The sequence below is a fragment of the Lolium rigidum genome, chromosome 6 (assembly GCF_022539505.1).
Source record: "Lolium rigidum isolate FL_2022 chromosome 6, APGP_CSIRO_Lrig_0.1, whole genome shotgun sequence".
In the NCBI taxonomy this organism is placed as follows: Eukaryota; Viridiplantae; Streptophyta; class Magnoliopsida; order Poales; family Poaceae; genus Lolium; species Lolium rigidum.
The window spans coordinates 79,027,403-79,045,985 of record NC_061513.1 but is presented as its reverse complement, the minus strand read 5'-3'; the positions used below and the strand labels follow the sequence as shown (position 1 = coordinate 79,045,985).

The following is an 18,583-nucleotide window of genomic DNA, read 5'->3' as shown; positions in this document are numbered from 1 at the left end:
TCCGATCGACGCAATCTTCTGCTAACGATCTCTTCGTCTAAAAAAACATGGGGGAGCTGATGAGTACGATAAGTCATATTCAGCAAACCGATTATACACAATCATATAAATTGTAAAATAGAAATGCTTTTCTAAAAAAATAGGTGGTTAAAATAGTTAAGCAAATTATATATGCCTGGTTAAGGGATGTATGCATACAAACAATACATCATATAATTCTCAAACTGAGAAATCAGCACAAAAGTCTATCTTATTTACTCAAATTTTACTTAAGCAAAAGGATTATGAATTTAAATTACCATCTATAAAATTAACTAATAACCTTAATAATCCTGGTTATTACATTATATGTTTTATGTTCTATTTTCCCCCAATGAAGTTTTAATGGAAGTATACAAAACATATTCGTTGTTCTCTGAACTCGCTTATAGGTTTTTTTAAAGCTTTCTCATATAAGTTACCAGGAGACAATAATTGCTATAAGTTACATAATTTTTCTCCTTATTTTCTCACTTGGTTTAAAGGAGTTTTAATAGCATAGTGAGTAGTTAATCTTCTCCTTAAATTTCCCACGAGATTTAGTAGGACCTTTTTCAAGATGATGCATATATATATGAGCGAAAATATACAAAGAGAGTGCTAGAATTAGTACAACAGGTGACCTTCGTCCATTCATTCTGTTTATTTTCACTATGTGTATATATACCAATGTCACAAATAAAGAGAACATGAATTGATCCATTCATTTGACATTTTCGTTTACTTTACATTTGATATATACATCTAGAGAGCTACAAATGCAACTTACATACACTAATAACTGATGGCATCAGCCATATGCAAAAGCTGAACACATTGCACAGTAACTATACAATATTGCAACATGGATCGACCACTAATATTACAACCGAAGGACACGGCAGGATATTCTTCCCATAACACGTACACACAGCTTCGTAGCGAGTAGCTCGCGAGACTCGCCGGCTCGATCTTTTAGCTCGTAACATAGCTCTTTTTTTTTTTTTTTTTTTTTTTTTACCCGCAAAAAAAAAAGAGCAATCAAAAAATTTACTCTTATTGGTTCGTTACTAAAGCCAGTCGAGCAAACGAGCTCTAGCTTCCAGCTTTGTGTCCTAGTTCGCACCTTCTAATCCTCCAAGCTGTCCATCCAGCCTCCAACCTGCTCGCCGTCTTCTTCGGCCTGGCATTAGTTTGGCATCAGCATCAAAAGCAAAACTCACGGTCCATCCATCGAGATCAGCCCGTTGCTATACCTTTTTGGCGGTGAAGGTGACGGCAACTTTGATCTCGCCGTGGTACGAGTTGTCGGCCGTGACCACGCTGTACTTGGCCGGGATCATCTCCGACCTGCCTTTCTCCATGCCTATGCTGATTAGATCAGCTACGTTGATCCTGCATCAACACCAGACAGATTCAAGACTTAGATTCATATTTCTCTCTTTAACTATATCTGTTTCTTCGCAGGTATAGGAATTGAGTACTCACGTTGCTTGGCCGAGGAAGTCGTCGCTGGACATGTTGTCGTGGTCCATGATCCGGAAGATGAGCTTGTGCTGCGCGTTGGCCGAGGTGGAGTTGATTTGGAACTTAAACTTCTCGTTCCAGCTCGCGTCCCTCCCCTCGTCTGCATTACATACAACGCACACGGTTTGTTCATTCAGCACTTCACAAGTACAGTGGCTCGTGGATTGACGAAGTCAGCGGTATGGAGTTGAGGATTCAGAATCAGAGAGCTGTTGGGCGCATTACGAACCTCGGGCAGTGCTGCTCTTGCGCTCCTGGCTCCGGTACTGCACGACCACATACGGGTCTAGCTTCCCTGCAAGTACAGGTAAAAACAGATGAGCAAATCGAAGCCTAAACAAGAACATGCGTGGTGGTAATTCCACTGACTCACCCAGGAAATCGTTGCCGGCGAGTGCCTTGACGTCAACAAGAAGAACCTCCAGAAGACCTCGCCCCATTGTTCTATTGACCTCGCGTCCCTCCCTCTCCCAGCCTGCTGCTCCGCCCTTGGTTTCTTCCTCTCTTTCTTCTGGGACTGGTCGATCTCTCTGTGTCGATGTCAACTCGCGTTTGGAATCAAGGTACCGTAACCGGCGCGATGCTGGCGTATTAATACACATTTGGCTCCTTGGCTGGCCGCTCTAACAAGAAGTCAAAACTCTGGAGCATCCGCAGTATGATACAAGACTTAAAGACCAGTTCAAGTCTTCCCTTAGCTTCCCCACTCCTTCCCTTCCCGCACGAAAAGAAGGTGGAGCCTTCACCGTTTCCTACCACAACTAGTCATTTTCTTTTAGTTTCTGGAAGACTTGGATCCTGAACTGCTGTTCACCCAACGTCTTCCTAGAAACGGGCCTTGGCTCTAACCGTGAACTACCCACCACTACCAGTTGGCCACACGATCGACGGTAGAGTATGTAGTAATAGTAACTCATCTTCGCTAGCAAGACATGTGCTTGACACCAACTTGAATAAATTAATTCATGAACACTAGAACACATGATTATTATTGGATGGTTTGATTCTTTTCAAGCATGCATGTACCAACCATTATCGAAAAAAATACATGTACCAACCAGGGTGGTCGATAATGAACGAAGGCAGCCATGTTACAATGAACCGGTATGTTCCGCAAGGGTGAGAGAAGGCCGATCTAGAACCCATCTAGGGTTTCCATCGGAAGAGCGGTAGACCACGGCCCCTCGTTGACACAAGGGTTATCATTCTTGTTTTAGCTAGTTTCTATTTCTTTCTTTTTTTGATGGTGAGACGACAACATAAGGTTCTCCCCGCCTCCTGTGGTGTTTCTAGCATCGGCGAGGGCGTGTGGGGTTGTGGTCTTCCTGGCGGATCTCTTGGGATCCGGTTCATGTTCATTTGTGTGGTTTCTTATTTACAGTTCTCATCATTGGTTATTGTTGTTATTGGGGGTTAAGCCACGATGACTTTCGGCCTGTCTACTACCACAACCTCTACTACGATATGTTCTGTATGATTCCGGTGAGGAAGGGACGAGGAAGGTGGCACCCTTCCGCTTGCTCTACATGTAGTCGCTAGGTTGTCCAAGGACCAATGCTTGAGCCACCTCCTGGCGACCCTGGGCAGCTGCCCGGGCTCCTTCAAAGAGAGCTTCATTGAGTACTACAGGTTTCCTCGACAATTTCCGTTGGCACACGCCTGACATGGTTAGAGCTGAGAGACTTTGCTCGGGCTCTCCAGATGTGCTAACTCCGCCGCTGCCAAGGATATATTTATAATTTTAATTACTTGGTGTTCTGTATACTAATACTATTGATTTTTTTACCGAGACACAGCTCCTACTGTGACTGACTACTGTTGATTATTAATAAGCTGGCAAACCTTTTCAAAAAAAGAAAGGTGGTAGACAACGCCTGCTATCTTGCTATAACCTAGACGCGTGCGAAACTCGATCTACGGTGCATGTTTTGAAGGGTTGATCGCTTACGTATGTGGCGAGGTGAGAAACCGACTGCTACTACCAATGGCGGAAATACCCACACTCCGCCCTTCTTGGATCTGCCCCCGTACTACGCGTGTGTGCTTTCTTGCCTAAAAGGCATCACCAAAAAACCCTCACTCGAATCGATGAAAGAAGAAAAATAAACGAACTCGAAGATGGTGTGTGGCAGATAAAGCAGTAGAAATTAACGGCTCGTGACACCACACGCAACTAGACAGACTGAAGGGGATTGTTCGTCAAATAGAACACCAGGGAGATTCGGTAGTGAAAAAAAAGTACCTCTAAGATCTTTTTTTTCAATAAAAGGAATATATTAATATCAAGAAGATACCAATTACATCTAGCCACTGCAACTACACAATACCTTAATGGTAATACGGATGCAACCAGCCAAAAAAAGCATCATTGATAGTGATTTGTGAATCAAGCATCCCTTTATATCAGGCAACCCTCAGTGGCATCAAGGTGCAGGCGATGTTGCATTGTCTGACTTGGTTGTTCACAATATTAAGTACTCCCTCCGTCCCAATAATTTCACAAATCTAAGACATGTTTTATGGGACGGAGGGAATAGGATAGATGCACTGGACAAGCACTTGCTGACTTGCAAGAGGTAAACTAAGTCACTGATGAGTTCGAGTGACACGATTACACTTATCAATTTTGGTCACAAGTTCTCAATTATGGTTTGCAATGAACATTTTTTCTGACTAACAGACTACAGTAATTTATTAGCATAGCAGATTTCAGACAAAAATCATTATGAAGTCGGTTTCTTCACCTGGTGAGCAAGAACTCCAGATGTGTGAGTCATACAAGAAATCGTACGCCTAATATAGTGTCAACAGGCTGCTGCAAATTTGTCAAATTTGTGCACAGGCAGGACATGTAAGCATGCAACATCCTCTATTCCTCTTAATACGACATATCAGTGCACTCGAACTAGAACAAGCTAGTCAAACAGTCTTATATATAAAGATAAGTAGAATCACTCCTACAAGCAACTCCCTGCATGTCTCAAAAACTAGGTAGAAGAAGACTTCACGGTGGCAGACTTGACGATATCCACAAACTCAGGCTGCATAAACAGAAAACAAAGTTCACGGTCCATGAGTAATATTGTAAAGCTTAGCCAATAGAGTGTGAGATACTGTCCAGTATTGACTTCATCTGTATAATATGCCACGTCTAGTTAGGTTATCCAAACGTGTGCATTTCTCCCTATGCATTATTTTCATAAAGATATTAAAAAGGAATCCGAGTAAGACCTTCAGTGAAGCTCCACCAACAAGGAATCCATCAAGATCAGGTTGAGCTGCTAGTTCTTTGCAGTTTGCCCCATTTACAGAACCTGGAAAGACATTCAACAAGAACGTAAGTGGCTATGTCATTTTAGGGCAGTATGGAATAAACTGTAATATTGTACACAGAGAACAGCATTCCAATTAAATCCGGTGTGTGATTCACTGTTAGTTTCGCATCGCAGCAGAATGTAAAGCTATTGCAGGTAGTACCTCCATAGATAATCCTGGTAGATTCAGCAATTGCAGGACCAACATTAGCGTGGAGCCACTTTCTCAGACCATCATGAACCTAGTATACCATTGAAGTTTCAAGACATCAGAATTATAACAGTGAGACATTATTGAAAGTGATTTGCCAAAGCAAAGGGAGGTACAGGACATACTCCCTCCATCCACAAATAAGTGCACATTTGGGTTAGTCAAACTTTATTAAATTTGACCTACTCCCCTCGAAAAAGTAGCAGCATTTATGACACTAAATTAGTATCATTAGATTCATCGTGACATGTAGTTTCACAACATATGAAAAATTGCTATTTTTGTGTGAAAAAGTTGGTCAAATTCAATAAAATTTGACTTAAGACAAAGCTAACATGCACTTATTTATGGACGGAGGAGTAGGAAGGCTCAACTGTCTTATTGAAGCAGGCAAACAGCAACATGCAACAAAACAACGTGTAAAATTGTGATTATTACTCATATTTAAGAAGTATACCTCCTGTGCTTGAGCAGGGGATGCAACCTTGCCGGTTCCAATGGCCCAAACTGGTTCATATGCCAACACAATGTTTGTCCAGTCTGATATTTTTTCTGAAAAAAGAAGACAACAATTAAAAGTGAAACAGGCGAAGAGAGAAGCGTTAATTTTAATAGATGATAAAAAAAAATACAAAAGAACGGCCACAATGAAGACACGAAAGTATAAATGGATTCATATAATATTCCTTTGGTATAAAAACAAATTTGGAAGTACAGTATTTGTTTGTGTTTGACTTAGGTCCTAGCTCAAGTAATAAATCTATTACTAATTCACAGTGCCATTAACATTTACAAGTAGTTTTCAGACTTCTGTCAGGGTATTCTGTTTCCTGATATGCAATATTAGTCTTCAAGGAAAGAGTACAAGTACAACAGGATACATTTTGGCTATTTTACTCCGAAGATAATAAAATAATAAACCGGCACTATCGCAAAGTCGCAATGAAGCCTACACGCCACTAGCTGGAACTGATCAATCATTCAATTTATTTTTCTTTAAATTAAGGCAGCCTTTATTACCTTAACCAACATTACATCATCCACTAAAAATAAATGATACAATTAAGAGGGTTATCCAATGTTTGATAATTAAGGTGTTGAAATTATCATCAATATATGCTCCATGACCAGAAAAACATATGCAAAGAGGTATGGATGGGCCTCTTCGGCCTTGCTATGTGATGGGCCTAAGGCTTTACGTATATGCTAGAGCAAATAAGCAAATACAATTTCCATGAATTAGAGATAGTAGAATTTATCCATGTATCAAAATCTCCTCGAATTACAGCAAATAAAGGTTACCTGCAATAGCTTTAGTTTGAGCAGCAACAACTTCCATTGTTGTTCCTGCTTCTCTCTGTTCGAGGGTCTCACCAATGCAAGCAATTACCTTGAGTCCTTGACCGAGAGCGTAATCAACTTTATCAGCAACAAACTGCCATGAATAATAAAACTGTTACAGAAACAATTGGATACTTTCAATAAGGTAAAAATAGAGGTGCACACATCTTGATGAAAAGTATGCAACCTCACAATATTACGCAGATGGTGAAATAAAACTCAAACCCAACTGGCCTGGACCAGTTTTGCCATGACAGAAAGGGGTTTACAACATAGCAAGTTATTTGGTCCTGTCCTAGACTCCTAGTAGCAGCCCACAATCTTTAAAAGTGTCTCACTAGAGGATACTGCAGTAGTATAATTAGTTCTTCAAACATAAACCCAGAGTAAACTTATTTCTAAGGTCCAGGGGAGTGGGGGACAGATCTGACAGCAAAAGGTTCAAAAGGAAGTGGACAGCCAAGACAACTGATCAACCAGTGATATTGAACAAACGACGCACAGTTCAAAAGGCACTCACATCATTTGACTCGCTCAACAGCGCTCTCCTCTCAGAGTGCCCCAGAATGACCCAAGGCACCTGCAGGTTCACCAGCATCTCAGCACTGCAATGAGAAGATGGCATTCGTCAATCAGAGAACTGACACTCGCTGTCGCGGATCGAGAAAAACCTTAATCACAGGAAAGGAATTTGGCCCAATTTGGTGGCACAGATTTCGCCGTGGCTGGCTACTCACGTACATTGCCAAATTAGTCGCAAAGCATCAGAAGTTCAGACCAAAAGGGGAAGCGAGTGCCAGTTCACCTGATCTCGCCGGTGAAGGCGCCGCCCTTGCGCACCCAGCAGTTCTGCGCGGCGACGGCGAAGTCGGGGCGCAGCAGCCCCTTGGTCTGCTGCAGGAAGACGAACGGCGGGCTCACCACCACCTCTGCATCCAAAACCAGGTACGCACATTGATCAGCGCTGCCGAATCAATCGGCTCGATCCCAGACGGAAACTGCACCCTCGATCGATCGGTCGGAGGGTTGGCTTACCGACGGCGTCCTCGGAGGGCACCTCGGCCTCGTTGAGCACGGTGACGATCTTCTTCACGTCGTCGCTGGTCCCGTTCTGCACGTAGCGTCGCAGGCAGACGCCATTATTGCTACAGATCAACACCAGGCGCCAATGGTTCCGGTTTTGGAATCGAAATGACGAAGGGTGGCAGACGGGAGCTTACGCATTTCCAGTTGCCGCCGACGAAGAACTTCCTGGGAGCCATTGGCTGCTTGGCTTGTGCGGTGAATCGGAGGCTGCCGTCGCGATGCAGGACTGTGGTTTGTTCGGTCGCTTAATTTGGTGTGCGCCTGGCGGCCTGGGGCGGGCGGTTATATCGAGAAGGCCGGAGGTAAAACCGGCGGCGGAAACAGGTGGCTCATCATCTTGGCGGGGAAGAAAGAAGAGGATCGATGCGGCGGCGAAGCCAACTGGTCGGTCTCAAACCAGAGCACCGTCAATTTGCTGCGGTCTGCCAGACTGCCATGCCTGGCGAAACTTGAGGCAAACAGCCCGGAATACAAATGTATGTAGGCCAAATTTTGGAAAACAAGAAAATGACATTTTAAAGTTCCACAAAAATCTGAAAAAATGTAATATTGTGTTTTACTGACCTGCAAAATCTCAGCTCAAAAGTTTTTGAGAAATGACAAAATCTGATGATTTTTAGAGTTTCCAAAGTTTATACTGTTCAGTGTTCACTAATTTAGATTTCCACTTTTTTTTAATTTTTACACTGACTAGAACGAGAGACATAGGTTAATGGAGCTCTGATATTGTTGCACTAGACAAATTGAACCAAAAGTCCGAACTGATGTAAAGAGACTAGGTAGTGTATTTATATTCAACATAAGGTATTTGAGTTAAAAATTTGCATGTTTATAAAATACATTATTATCCATAACTGAAAAAATAAGTACTAGAATTTTTTGGAAGTTTCAAATGCCATTTTCAATTTTTTCAAAAAAAAAAGAGCTACATGTAATTCGATCTACAAAATGCCACTCTCCTTTTATTTTCGAAAACCAGAGGACCATCTATTTGCTGTTGATATTGCCTTTCCACCCACCTTTAGTCAATCGATCGGTCAGGTAGTTCCTGTGCTGATGAACAAGGAGTACTTACTAACAAGAATGATGAATACTTTCTTGACAAACAATAAAACACCTCAAGCAACAAATCAAGCCTGATGAATACATTCTTGACAAACAAAACTATTGCCAGACTTTGTCCAGTAATAAAAAAAGATTTCATCATTACAAAAGTTGCCAAAAAAAACTTAACACCCCTTGGCCCCTTCCATTCCAATTGAGACCCTTATTCAGCTATGTGTTTCTTCTTCTAAAGCTATGGTTTACCTTTCTACACAGTTTGGGCTTCTACAATCCGAATCCCTATTTCTTCTATCAAGTATACAAAGGTGCAACGAGCAAAATAAAATCTTCTATAGAGCTCCACCAAATTTAGAGAACGTGTTCCTAGACCCTTGTTAAGAGACGCGCCGGTCCTTCCATATCCAGTACTTTGATCCAGTCGTCCAAGTCATTTTCCTCTCAGGAGTTGCATTTAGTATGCATTTTGGTTTGATCCTACAGAGCCCATCTCATCGGTGAGCTTACAAGGCCTTCTTGCTCAACTGTCAGACTTCATCAACAATTCTACATTGACAACAGCTCCTACAAGACAAGGGAAAAAACAATTATACACATGTTTCATGATCAACAATCTAACCGGAGCAACACAACCCAAAACACGCATTTGGAAAAAAAGAGCTCTGTGTTCAGAAAATCCCTACAGCTTTCTCAAAACTCAAGCGTTAAAAGAGGAGTGCAGTGTTAAAGATATTTGTGGCAGCTTACCTGCGCATTGTAGAATTAGGCTACATCCAAATTGGTTGTACACGCGATGTTCTTGGCTAAAGTTTCCAGCTGCATGGCATGCCCCTTATGTTCCTTTTCTTTTATTATCGGGGTTTCGCTGAAAGGATTTGTGCCTTGAGAATTCTGGCAAGGTGAGTTCAGAACCTCCGAAGCACAAGTACCCAACCCATCTGATGAAAAATCTACTTGCTTCTCAACTGCTTTTGTTACAACCTCCGAACCACAAGTACCCAATCCATCTGATGAAAAATCTAATTGTTTCTCCACTGTTTTTGTGACGGACATTCTTTTTGACTTTATCCGGTAAGGAGGTGAAACATCAAATCCCCTCACAGAACTTGCTAGCCCATCAAGAGAACCCAGTGGCATAAAGGATGCTGTTTTAAACGACTCTGGGGTACAACCTGTAGCAGTCCGCTTCCCAGCAGGAGTGTAGAAGCTATCAGTGTTCAGTTCACCAAGCTTGAAGTCACTAGCAGGTGTTGATCTGTCCCGTTTTCTTCTTCTTAATATTGAAGGAGTGACTGGAAAACTGTCAGCAGCGATCTTCAATATTGAATCAACACTAAACTGGCTTGACGTTGTTCCCTGGGTTGGAGTAGTACAACCATTTGGTGGCAGTACCCCATCCCTGCAATGTTCGGATGTCTGATGCACGGTATGATGTGCAGAAAAGAGCGAGGAGCTCTGAGGGGCTACATCTTCCATGTTAGGAATCTGGTAACAAAGAGGACCGAGGCTAGACTGCACCTCATTCCTCAAAGATGATTCTTCACCTTTCGCTGGTACAGCTTCTAGCTGAGTGGTACCAGACTCCCCAAGGGTATTTAGGGTGGAATCAACATCAAGTCCCTTCTCTTGAACAGAAACAATTTCCAAGCCCTTGTCACGAACAGAATCACTTTCCAAACCTTGAACCGCTAAAGTAACAGCAGAACCATCAACCGCTGATTCATATGAAGCAAGTGGTTGTGCAGTTGGTAAGATAGAAAGAGCTAGGAACCCTGAGCAGTCCTTGGTATGTTCCAGTTTGTATGCCTGTGCAAGTGGGCTACAATTAGAACGATGAGCTATTTCAGGTAGGGCTTTTGAAGTGATGCTGGGCACTTTGTTCAGATCAAGATGGCCCACAGAAGCCACCAGCTTCTGTTTATCCTTGAAGTCATCATGACCAAGTAGTCTCGGAATAGCCAGAATATTTCTTGTGCTATAGACGTCTAACTTCTTTCTCAAAGAACTATTCCAGTGATTCTTTATAGAATTGTCAGTCCTGGAAAGAGCAACATACTGTCAGCAAGACTACATAATCTTGTGAAATGAACAGGGAAAACTAAGGAGTAAAGATGCAAACAGAAAACTCAACTCATACTTATGAGGAGGCAATCAAGAGTTAAGACCATAACAAAAATAGGAACAGTTACAAACAGAAATTTAAAATCAAACTAACTAAATCAAATTGTGCATTATGAGTGATACATGTGGCTATAGATCTATCGCCATTCAAGAACAGAACCTTGAAGATAGTATTTACAGTATTCGATTGCTTATTTAGATCTTTTACATCCATTGTATTCCATTATGATAACCTTGTAACTGCAATTCTTTTTATCAGAACCAACAGCAGAAGGTCATCGCAGATAATCAACAATAAAGAAGTGGTTGGTGGGGGTCTTTTTACATTCTATATCATTGTAAAAGAGAAAATCTAATGGTGTTGCAACTAGACCAGTAAACCTAAAACACTATAACTGCCCATGTTATTCCACATTCATAGCAGGCCAGGTACTGAAATAGGGTGATTACTGAACATTTGAAGTTAATGAAATAACATAGTTTGTTAATAGGAACTCAATGTGATTTCAACATCACGCTGCTGGGCTTACATAGAAAATTACCAACAGGGTGTAAGCTATTTAGCAGTACCTTCCAGGAAGAACTTTTGCTATTTCTGCCCATTTATTTCCATACACCCGATGGGCATTAATTAGTGCCTGTTCCTCCTCAGCAGTCCAAGCATCTTTCCGTATGTCCGGATTAAGATGATTATGCCACCTAAGATCATATAAACTCAAAATTAGCTCCATGTTTTGTACTCTATTATGATAAGCTTAGCCAATTAAACTCAATAGGAAAACAGTTCTACATAATTAACAGTTTAAAAGCCAGGAGACTAACGCAGGATATTTGTGCTTATCCTAACAAAATGTTAAGCCATTCAGGTTTTGCAATTCTTCATGTAAACAGTGTATTTCTGTATTAGCAAAATTTTCTGCATGTCTTGCATGAAGATGGAAAATGCATTTCAGCAAATCAAATGAAACCATTGAAAAGAATACCTCTCTCGACATTGCTTGCCTATACGTCCAGGTAGTGACCTTGCTATGACGGACCATTTTGTTGGTCCATACGTGTTAACAAGGTCAATAATTTTGTCATCTTCCTGTAGAAAAAGGTCATAAATATAACATTTATTAGATAGAACATGCAAAAGCTTTTCCTGGACGAGCTAAGTCAGGAGCGCAGTTGTCAAACCTCTTGAGTCCAAGGACCTTTGATAAGTTCAGGGTTAAGAACCTTCTGCCATCGATGTAAACATTGTACCTCTGTCCTATCTGGAAAGAATTCAGCTGCATAGGTAGATAATGGTACCTTCTGTGAGTTCAACCTACTTATATGTACTGAAGAACGGCAAAAGAAGTATGGCATTCCTATAACTAGTTAAACTGTACGATATGAATTCATAAGGTCATACCAACTAGGCAATTACCACACAGAGACAAGTGACATGCTTCGGCATTGAACAACTGTCCAACTACAAGAGCGTCAGTAACTCGTCTTAATTTCTGCTTACCCTTTTTCCTCAAATGATATTGGCTAAATATGTAACATGCAGTTGGGTCCCATGCCAGTGGACTAAGTCATTAGCAACATCCTAAATGCATTTACAGCTATGGTTTTCAACAAATTCAGCTTCTTAATATCATGGACTTTAATCATTGGTAGGTTAACAGTGTTAGGTATTCTACATATCAAAAATTCTCTCAAGATCAGCAACTCTACAGAGTCACAGTTTACTTTCACAGGCTTCCAGAATCTTAGATTCAAATCCATGTTCAATAGTGGCATTCAAGACTAAAAATTACTACAACATCCTACTGCAAATGGAAGCAAGCACAAATTGCAGTTTACTAATGCAAGGACAACTGAGAATATGAGTTGGTACAATGCAAATAAAAGGCAAACCTATTTTTTTCCAGCTTCTACCCTTGAAAGCTTGAACTGCCTTCCGCAATGTTTCATCCTGTTGTCATATGTTGATGCCAATTAGCAGCAATCCCATGTTTAGTGGAACCAAACAGTGAAATTACTTTCCAAATAGGATGAAAGGAGAAATTTCTTGTGATATAAAAATCTAGTTTCCAATGGCCAGACCATGAACAGTAAGAATGATAGACACAGCAAACTGAGAGAAAATTACACAGAGGATGATATTACAGATGAATTTCATGTTAGATAGATATATAAATTAGATACACAAACCAAAGAAGATCGTTCTATTTGCACATTGGCATATGTACACCTTGAATATAGGTTTGTATTGCATGTAATAGGCTAGTCTTAATAAAAGAGGAAGTGAGATAGTTACCTCTTGTGGTGTCCAGCCACCCTTAGCTCGCCTTATAGGCCCACTTGTTCGCCTAATACAAGGAAGTTTTTGTCAGCAACATTAAGGTGAAATGTTGTCAGTTCAAGGCATTAAGGAACATTATAGTAGACCCAGAAGATGCATATCATGATATCAAGCACAATCTACAGATACACAACAGCGTACGATTTCCCCACCCAGAACCTTGAGATGCCAGAATCTGCTTATTCCGAGTAACGAATGCCCAATGAAGTGTGGGATATGCTGCAGCTACTAAAGAACATACAGCAACCTGAAGACACATTTCACAAAGGGAAAGATTGTCTTCCCATAAAACAAGACTACATACTGATGATTGAAACTGTCTCCAGGGGATAATTCAATCGAGAAAGATTATCCAATACAGGAAATTGGTCACCACAGATGAAGCGTTTCAAACAAGGGTATGACACTAGAATAGCACAAAATAAAACTCAACCCTTATATTGTTGAAACAAATGCTGCCAAAGAAGGAGTAAATTGCGTCTCCAGCTATACAAGGCATACTAATACTAAAGCTACTAAAACCTCAGCAACAACCGCGTAACAAAAATGAACTTTCCCATCAATCAAAATGACAAGTACCGCATGGCATCGGTAACATGGTTTAACCAGCTTCAGCACTGAAAATGGGCATCTTTTACAAATTACATCAATTACAGAAAGTCACAAACTAAACTAAACCAGCCAAGTCACAATGGATTGAACACTTAGTAACGATATGAAAAAGGAACATATTTCACACCGAATTCACCACGATAACACGCTGAAACATGTTTGGAGGATCTAATGGATACCCACAAAAAGGAACATGTTTCAAGCTTGAAATTCTAATGACCTAGAATGCTTGGAGGATCTAACGGATACCCACAAACCCCCATCTTTTCCACCCAAACAGCCATGGTACTGCTCCTGCGCCACTTCTTGACCAAGAAAGAGAATCTCATGGGGTTTTTTCTCAAAATTATACCCAAAGCGCCCATCAAGCAAGACAATTGCCGCTGGTAAAACCACAACCCACCACCGAATCCACCACACAAAGGCCCGTTTCACTCAAGCCCTAACGCGCCCACCTCATCAAGCACGAGCATACATCATCCCTCCGATGAGGACCAATTAAGCAACCGGCGCTACCCAACAGACCGGCTGGCCCAGATCCCCCGGATAAGGGCAAATTTAGCGAGAAAGGGTTTCTTACTTGAGCGCGGAGATGGAATTGACCGAGGTGGACACGGGCGGCGACATCCGCGCGAGCGCGCCGCCGCCGCAGCTGCTCCCTTCCGACACGGACGAGCTCGAGGCGGCCCGGTTCTCGACGCAGCCCTCGTGGTCCACCTCCGTCATCATGGCTCCCATGAACCGCCCACCACGGCAACGGCAACCTAGCAGGGGCGAAATCGTGGAACTTCAGATCAAGAAGACCCCACGGGAGCCGCCGGGCACAGATCGAGCCTTACGAATCTAACGCATCCCAGATCGAGCGGATCGAATCGGGGGGCGCGGGCGAATCGATCGGGGCGAGGCGGGGCGGGAGATTGGCGCGAAGCGAGGGAGGGAGCGGTGGCTCGAAACCCTAGGAGGGGGCGGGGGGCGTTAAAGAGCGAAGCTTTTTATCCCCGCTTGCGCTTCCTCGCTCTACGGCTGCCGTTGGGTGTCGGGGGCAGTTGTTGTTGTTGATGGAGAGGAGAGAGAGAGGATTGCTTTCAAAAAACCTCGCCCGTTGAAGGGATGGGGAAGGGGACGAGCCCGACCCGGAATTAGTTACTGCCCCCGCCCTTTTTCCGACTTGGCCCCTGGGTTTGTTCCGTATCAGGTCAGATACGGACAAGAGATACGATTCCGTTACAACTTCTATGTGCGGAAGAACAGAAATGATCTGTATTGGGATCTACAAAATCTACATTCAGAATGAAACAACATTGGCCATAAATGCATGATTTTTTTTCTTGTGCACAAAAACAATTCTAGGATCATCAAAAAATGTATTGACACGATGGGCTTAAACCGCGACGAAGTGAGAGCCGTCGATCTAGGTGCTTGGGAGGGGAAGAAGAGGGTTTCAGAAATTGTCGAGAACAAAGAAGACTGTGGAGGAGAAGGGGAGGATGGAGGAATAGAGTCGATCAACAATGATCAGCCTGACCACCACACATAGGGCTTCCAACGAATGATGAACGCTCAGTTAGTTAGAAAGTGTATGTCTGTTGTTACAGGTTTGGTGTTAGAAGATTTAGATCAATTCAAGGGTACAATGTCAACGACTTCAGAAAAGACTATAGAAGTAGGAGGGATGAATAGAGTCAGTCCACAACGTTTCAGCCTAACCACCTCAAACGGCCTGATGATTGTTTGATGACACACCCCAGCTTGACACAAGTGGCCACCACATGTTTTGGCGCGTGAAACACCCTATTTTGATGCAGGTCGGCGCCTCTGAGGATGAGTCCGCTTCAAAGTTGAGCGGTCCAACAAGAGTAGTAGGGTAAAGAAGGTCGGACACATCGAGACGAGGAGAAAGGAGCATAAAGGAACGAGAGAGCGTGTGTGTGTGTGAGAGGGTACATTGTGCTGGAGGCAGGGTGACAACTAAGAAAGCCGGCAGTCCGGGACAACAAGGAGGCACATGCGGCATACAAATCGGATAGCATACTGAGTCAGCGTATATCATATAATTATATAGTTCATGCGTGTCAAATTAAGTGACTCGAATTTATCCAGATTCGTACATATCTAGATGCTTTAGTGTGTAGTCGTAGATAAATGCGAATCTAAAGTGTGGGTCACTGACTCACTGGAATGGAGGAAGCATGGGAAAAAAAGTATAGGAGACAACATCAAACTGCTAATCGTTGCACGTAACGTCCATTGAAGCATTGTTAGTAGAAGCATAAATTCGCAGAAGGTAGGGGTGCAATACGGAAAAACCAACACGGGTCGGAGGCCGGAAGGAAACGTGCAGCGGACGGCAGCTTGCCATGGCGGCGGGTTGACGGCGCCGTCAGGCCTGGGCCCGGTTCGGGAGGGAGCGGCTGGCCGGCCGCCAACGTCGCCAGTTACCGTTGCGGGTTTAAGCCTGACGGCTAACGACTCCTCCCGTCCTCTAATTTTTTTTGACAATCAATACCACATATATTCATAATAACAAATAGTACATGGTAGAGATACACGAGCTGTCTCCAGCGATTACAAAATAAAGTCTAAAAGATACTAGCAAATCTTCGAGGTCTTCAAACTCTTTCTTCTTCCAAGATATAATCTTGTACTTTTCTGAAGGCAGCCAAAGATAGATAACAAACCATAGACCTGTAAATACCAACGAAGGTTCTCCCATAATTTTAATTTGAGCCGCAATGCCAAGGCTGCGTGCACGCGCGCAACCATTAAAGTAGTCAATCAACATCGGCAAGAGTACCAACACCGGTATGTCGGGGAATAAAAACCGATCCGCCTTGTCGACGTTGATGGAGAGCCGAGAATACGAATCACCATTGTCGAGGACGTAGCAACCGGGACAAGAACTGCGAGGATAATCCTCCTCGCGGCAACCATGAGAAAAGATCCAAGATCGATCTGGCGAAGAAAGATCTGAACACCCATACCTAGATAATTGTAATCTTTCAGCACCACCATTGACGTCGGGAAGGAGATCTCGTCGTCGAACGAAAGGCTGAAGATCACTTATTGCAGACGATGCCATCTCCATTGCGGGGAAACCAACAAGAAAACGGCGACCAAAAACCTAACATAGACTACCGAAAAGACTACTTTTATTGAAAACTCCACTCATAGATCGGGTTCCCCACTCCTCCCGACGCCGGCGAAGCCGGCCGGAGAAAGGGGAACCGATCTATGGAGGAGGCTGAGTAGGGGCGGCTAGGGCTTTTCTCAAGAGGCGGCGGCTTCCTCCCGTCCTCTAATTAATTATTCTGTGCGCTGCGACCGTGGGATTGGATCGGCTAGCTTAAGCTGCATCTGGCCGTCGAAGGTCCTCCACATCATCTGCGCCGTCCCTTCTCCTTCCTGGCATGGCATGAATACATCGAGCACCGCAACGAGCCAACCATCGGCGATATTTTAGGTACTCCCTCCGTTTTTACCTCGTATAAGATGATGCGTAGCCAGAGACTGGTACACGTATTAAGCACCGTACATCACAACTAAGCATACGTGCCTTGTCCTACAAACATTTCTCAGTTCCCAACTTATTTTGAAGTGCCAAATGCCATAATTCATGGAATACCAAATTTTCCGATCAATTTTGAAGTAATCTCAGCGGACACGAGAAGTATTAAAGAAATAACATCTGTGCTTTTTTCGGTAAATACTGACTGCAAGTAAGTAAATACAAAAATCTATGTAAATAAACAATCATGTGCAGCAACCCAACTTAGCTAGTCTTTCTCCAGCATAATCAAAACAAACCATTTGCTAACACGCTCCCACATATATTTGTACATGTAATATGGTATCAGTCCAGTTTTCAAACCATTGAGCTGGCCCAAAAATATGCATGACCAAGGAATAATCGAGCATGCTGCAAATCTCGAAGACTAGGCACTTTATCTGATCCAGAATGTATATTTCAAAGGCGGTCACTTTATCGACAATCTAACTCAAAGCCTAGGCACTCTTTAAATTTGTTGAGCTGATTACATCCACTAATGCCCCAGAACCAATAAGAACAGTTAGATGATAACTGAGAATCATCGCTCCATCTGATCTAGACGTAGCTAAAATATGCAAAAAAAAAACAAAAAAAAAAAAGGAAAAGGAACTTGCTAGCTCTGTATTGGCAGAGTGCAGAAAACAGAACATGTGACTCTTGTACTAAAAATTACAAGAAAAAAATACAGCATGGATTAATTAAAAGGGGTGGCAATGTGGCATGTACCATGTTATGAGAGGAAGTAATTAAGCAGTATTGCAAGAGACTGAAAATAAGCAAGAGAACAAAATCTCAAATTGTTCTACTATGCATCTCAAGGAAATAGCTAAAGTGTGATTTACCCAGATGGTGTTTGTTCCTTGAATAAGTTCACCTTATATTGTACTCTCTGCCATGAATCACACAAGTTGCCAGCAGCTCCAAGTGTCATTCAAACTGAATTTAACTAACATTTTCCTGGGTTGTAAACGACACATAATTCTTCTAGAAAAGATATCCATGTTCAGTTGTGAGCTAAAAAGATCAACAACATCTATAACCTGGTCTGCTTCCATTGTCTACAGCCTTAAATAAGACACAACCGCATTACCCTGGCGAGTTGAAATTGTACAGCCGTGATTAAACCGAAACATCATCACAGCAGAGGTGTAGCCCCGCAACAACATCCAAATTTGTACAGCTGTGCCTAAACAGAAGCACCAGCAAAACTTGGAATGATACTAATTCAATGGCAGTGTAAATCCAAACATGAGACTTAACTTTTTTGAACTTTATTCAATAGTACTGAAGCAGACATCTCCGAAAGCATACATGGATTACATTCTTCACTATTCTATCATGTTCTCATATTTCGAAAAGGAGTTCCAAGCAGCGCAACAGAAATCAACTTTCGCATAGCACTGTCG

The 18,583-nt window shown here is 42.5% G+C and overlaps 3 protein-coding genes across 3 annotated transcripts; all 3 read right to left on the bottom strand.

Annotated features, from left to right (window-relative positions):
• Positions 1–1,071: 1,071 nt before the first annotated feature.
• On the bottom strand, positions 1,072–2,085 carry LOC124661567 (elicitor-responsive protein 1-like). Its single transcript, XM_047199431.1, has 5 exons — positions 1,919–2,085; positions 1,775–1,840; positions 1,507–1,645; positions 1,275–1,413; positions 1,072–1,201 (listed from the first exon to the last, which is right to left on the bottom strand). The coding sequence occupies exons 1-5, from the start codon at positions 1,983–1,985 to the stop codon at positions 1,148–1,150; spliced, it is 465 nt and encodes a 154-aa protein (XP_047055387.1). The 5' UTR covers positions 1,986–2,085; the 3' UTR covers positions 1,072–1,147.
• A 2,311-nt stretch (positions 2,086–4,396) lies between these two features.
• Positions 4,397–7,673, bottom strand: LOC124661565 (triosephosphate isomerase, cytosolic-like). Its single transcript, XM_047199429.1, has 9 exons — positions 7,632–7,673; positions 7,447–7,522; positions 7,217–7,340; positions 6,932–7,016; positions 6,373–6,505; positions 5,528–5,622; positions 5,023–5,101; positions 4,777–4,859; positions 4,397–4,586 (listed from the first exon to the last, which is right to left on the bottom strand). Exons 1-9 carry the CDS (start codon positions 7,671–7,673, stop codon positions 4,533–4,535), a joined length of 771 nt encoding a protein of 256 aa, XP_047055385.1. The 3' UTR covers positions 4,397–4,532.
• Positions 7,674–8,615: 942 nt separating this feature from the next.
• On the bottom strand, positions 8,616–14,550 carry LOC124660626 (transcription factor MYB3R-2-like). The gene is made up of 9 exons (XM_047198458.1): positions 14,470–14,550; positions 14,211–14,394; positions 12,974–13,025; positions 12,571–12,628; positions 11,860–11,954; positions 11,664–11,767; positions 11,251–11,379; positions 9,307–10,597; positions 8,616–9,123 (listed from the first exon to the last, which is right to left on the bottom strand). The coding sequence occupies exons 2-8, from the start codon at positions 14,366–14,368 to the stop codon at positions 9,322–9,324; spliced, it is 1,872 nt and encodes a 623-aa protein (XP_047054414.1). The 5' UTR covers positions 14,369–14,394; positions 14,470–14,550; the 3' UTR covers positions 8,616–9,123; positions 9,307–9,321.
• Between the last annotated feature and the right edge of the window lie 4,033 nt (positions 14,551–18,583).

Coding starts and splice junctions, on each gene's coding strand:
- LOC124660626 (XM_047198458.1), bottom strand. CDS start 14,368: ATGGGAGCCATGATGACGGAGGTGGACCACGAGGGCTGCGTCGAGAAC. Junction 12,629..12,973: donor GTGGCTGGACACCACAAGAG/GTAACTATCTCA, acceptor ATATGACAACAG/GATGAAACATTGCGGAAGGC. Junction 11,768..11,859: donor AAGGTCCTTGGACTCAAGAG/GTTTGACAACTG, acceptor CTTTTTCTACAG/GAAGATGACAAAATTATTGA.
- LOC124661567 (XM_047199431.1), bottom strand. CDS start 1,985: ATGGGGCGAGGTCTTCTGGAGGTTCTTCTTGTTGACGTCAAGGCACTC. Junction 1,841..1,918: donor CGCCGGCAACGATTTCCTGG/GTGAGTCAGTGG, acceptor CTGTACTTGCAG/GGAAGCTAGACCCGTATGTG. Junction 1,202..1,274: donor TCACCTTCACCGCCAAAAAG/GTATAGCAACGG, acceptor AACTAATGCCAG/GCCGAAGAAGACGGCGAGCA.
- LOC124661565 (XM_047199429.1), bottom strand. CDS start 7,673: ATGGCTCCCAGGAAGTTCTTCGTCGGCGGCAACTGGAAATGC. Junction 6,506..6,931: donor TGTTGAGCGAGTCAAATGAT/GTGAGTGCCTTT, acceptor TATTCATGGCAG/TTTGTTGCTGATAAAGTTGA. Junction 5,102..5,527: donor CCCCTGCTCAAGCACAGGAG/GTATACTTCTTA, acceptor ATGGTATACTAG/GTTCATGATGGTCTGAGAAA.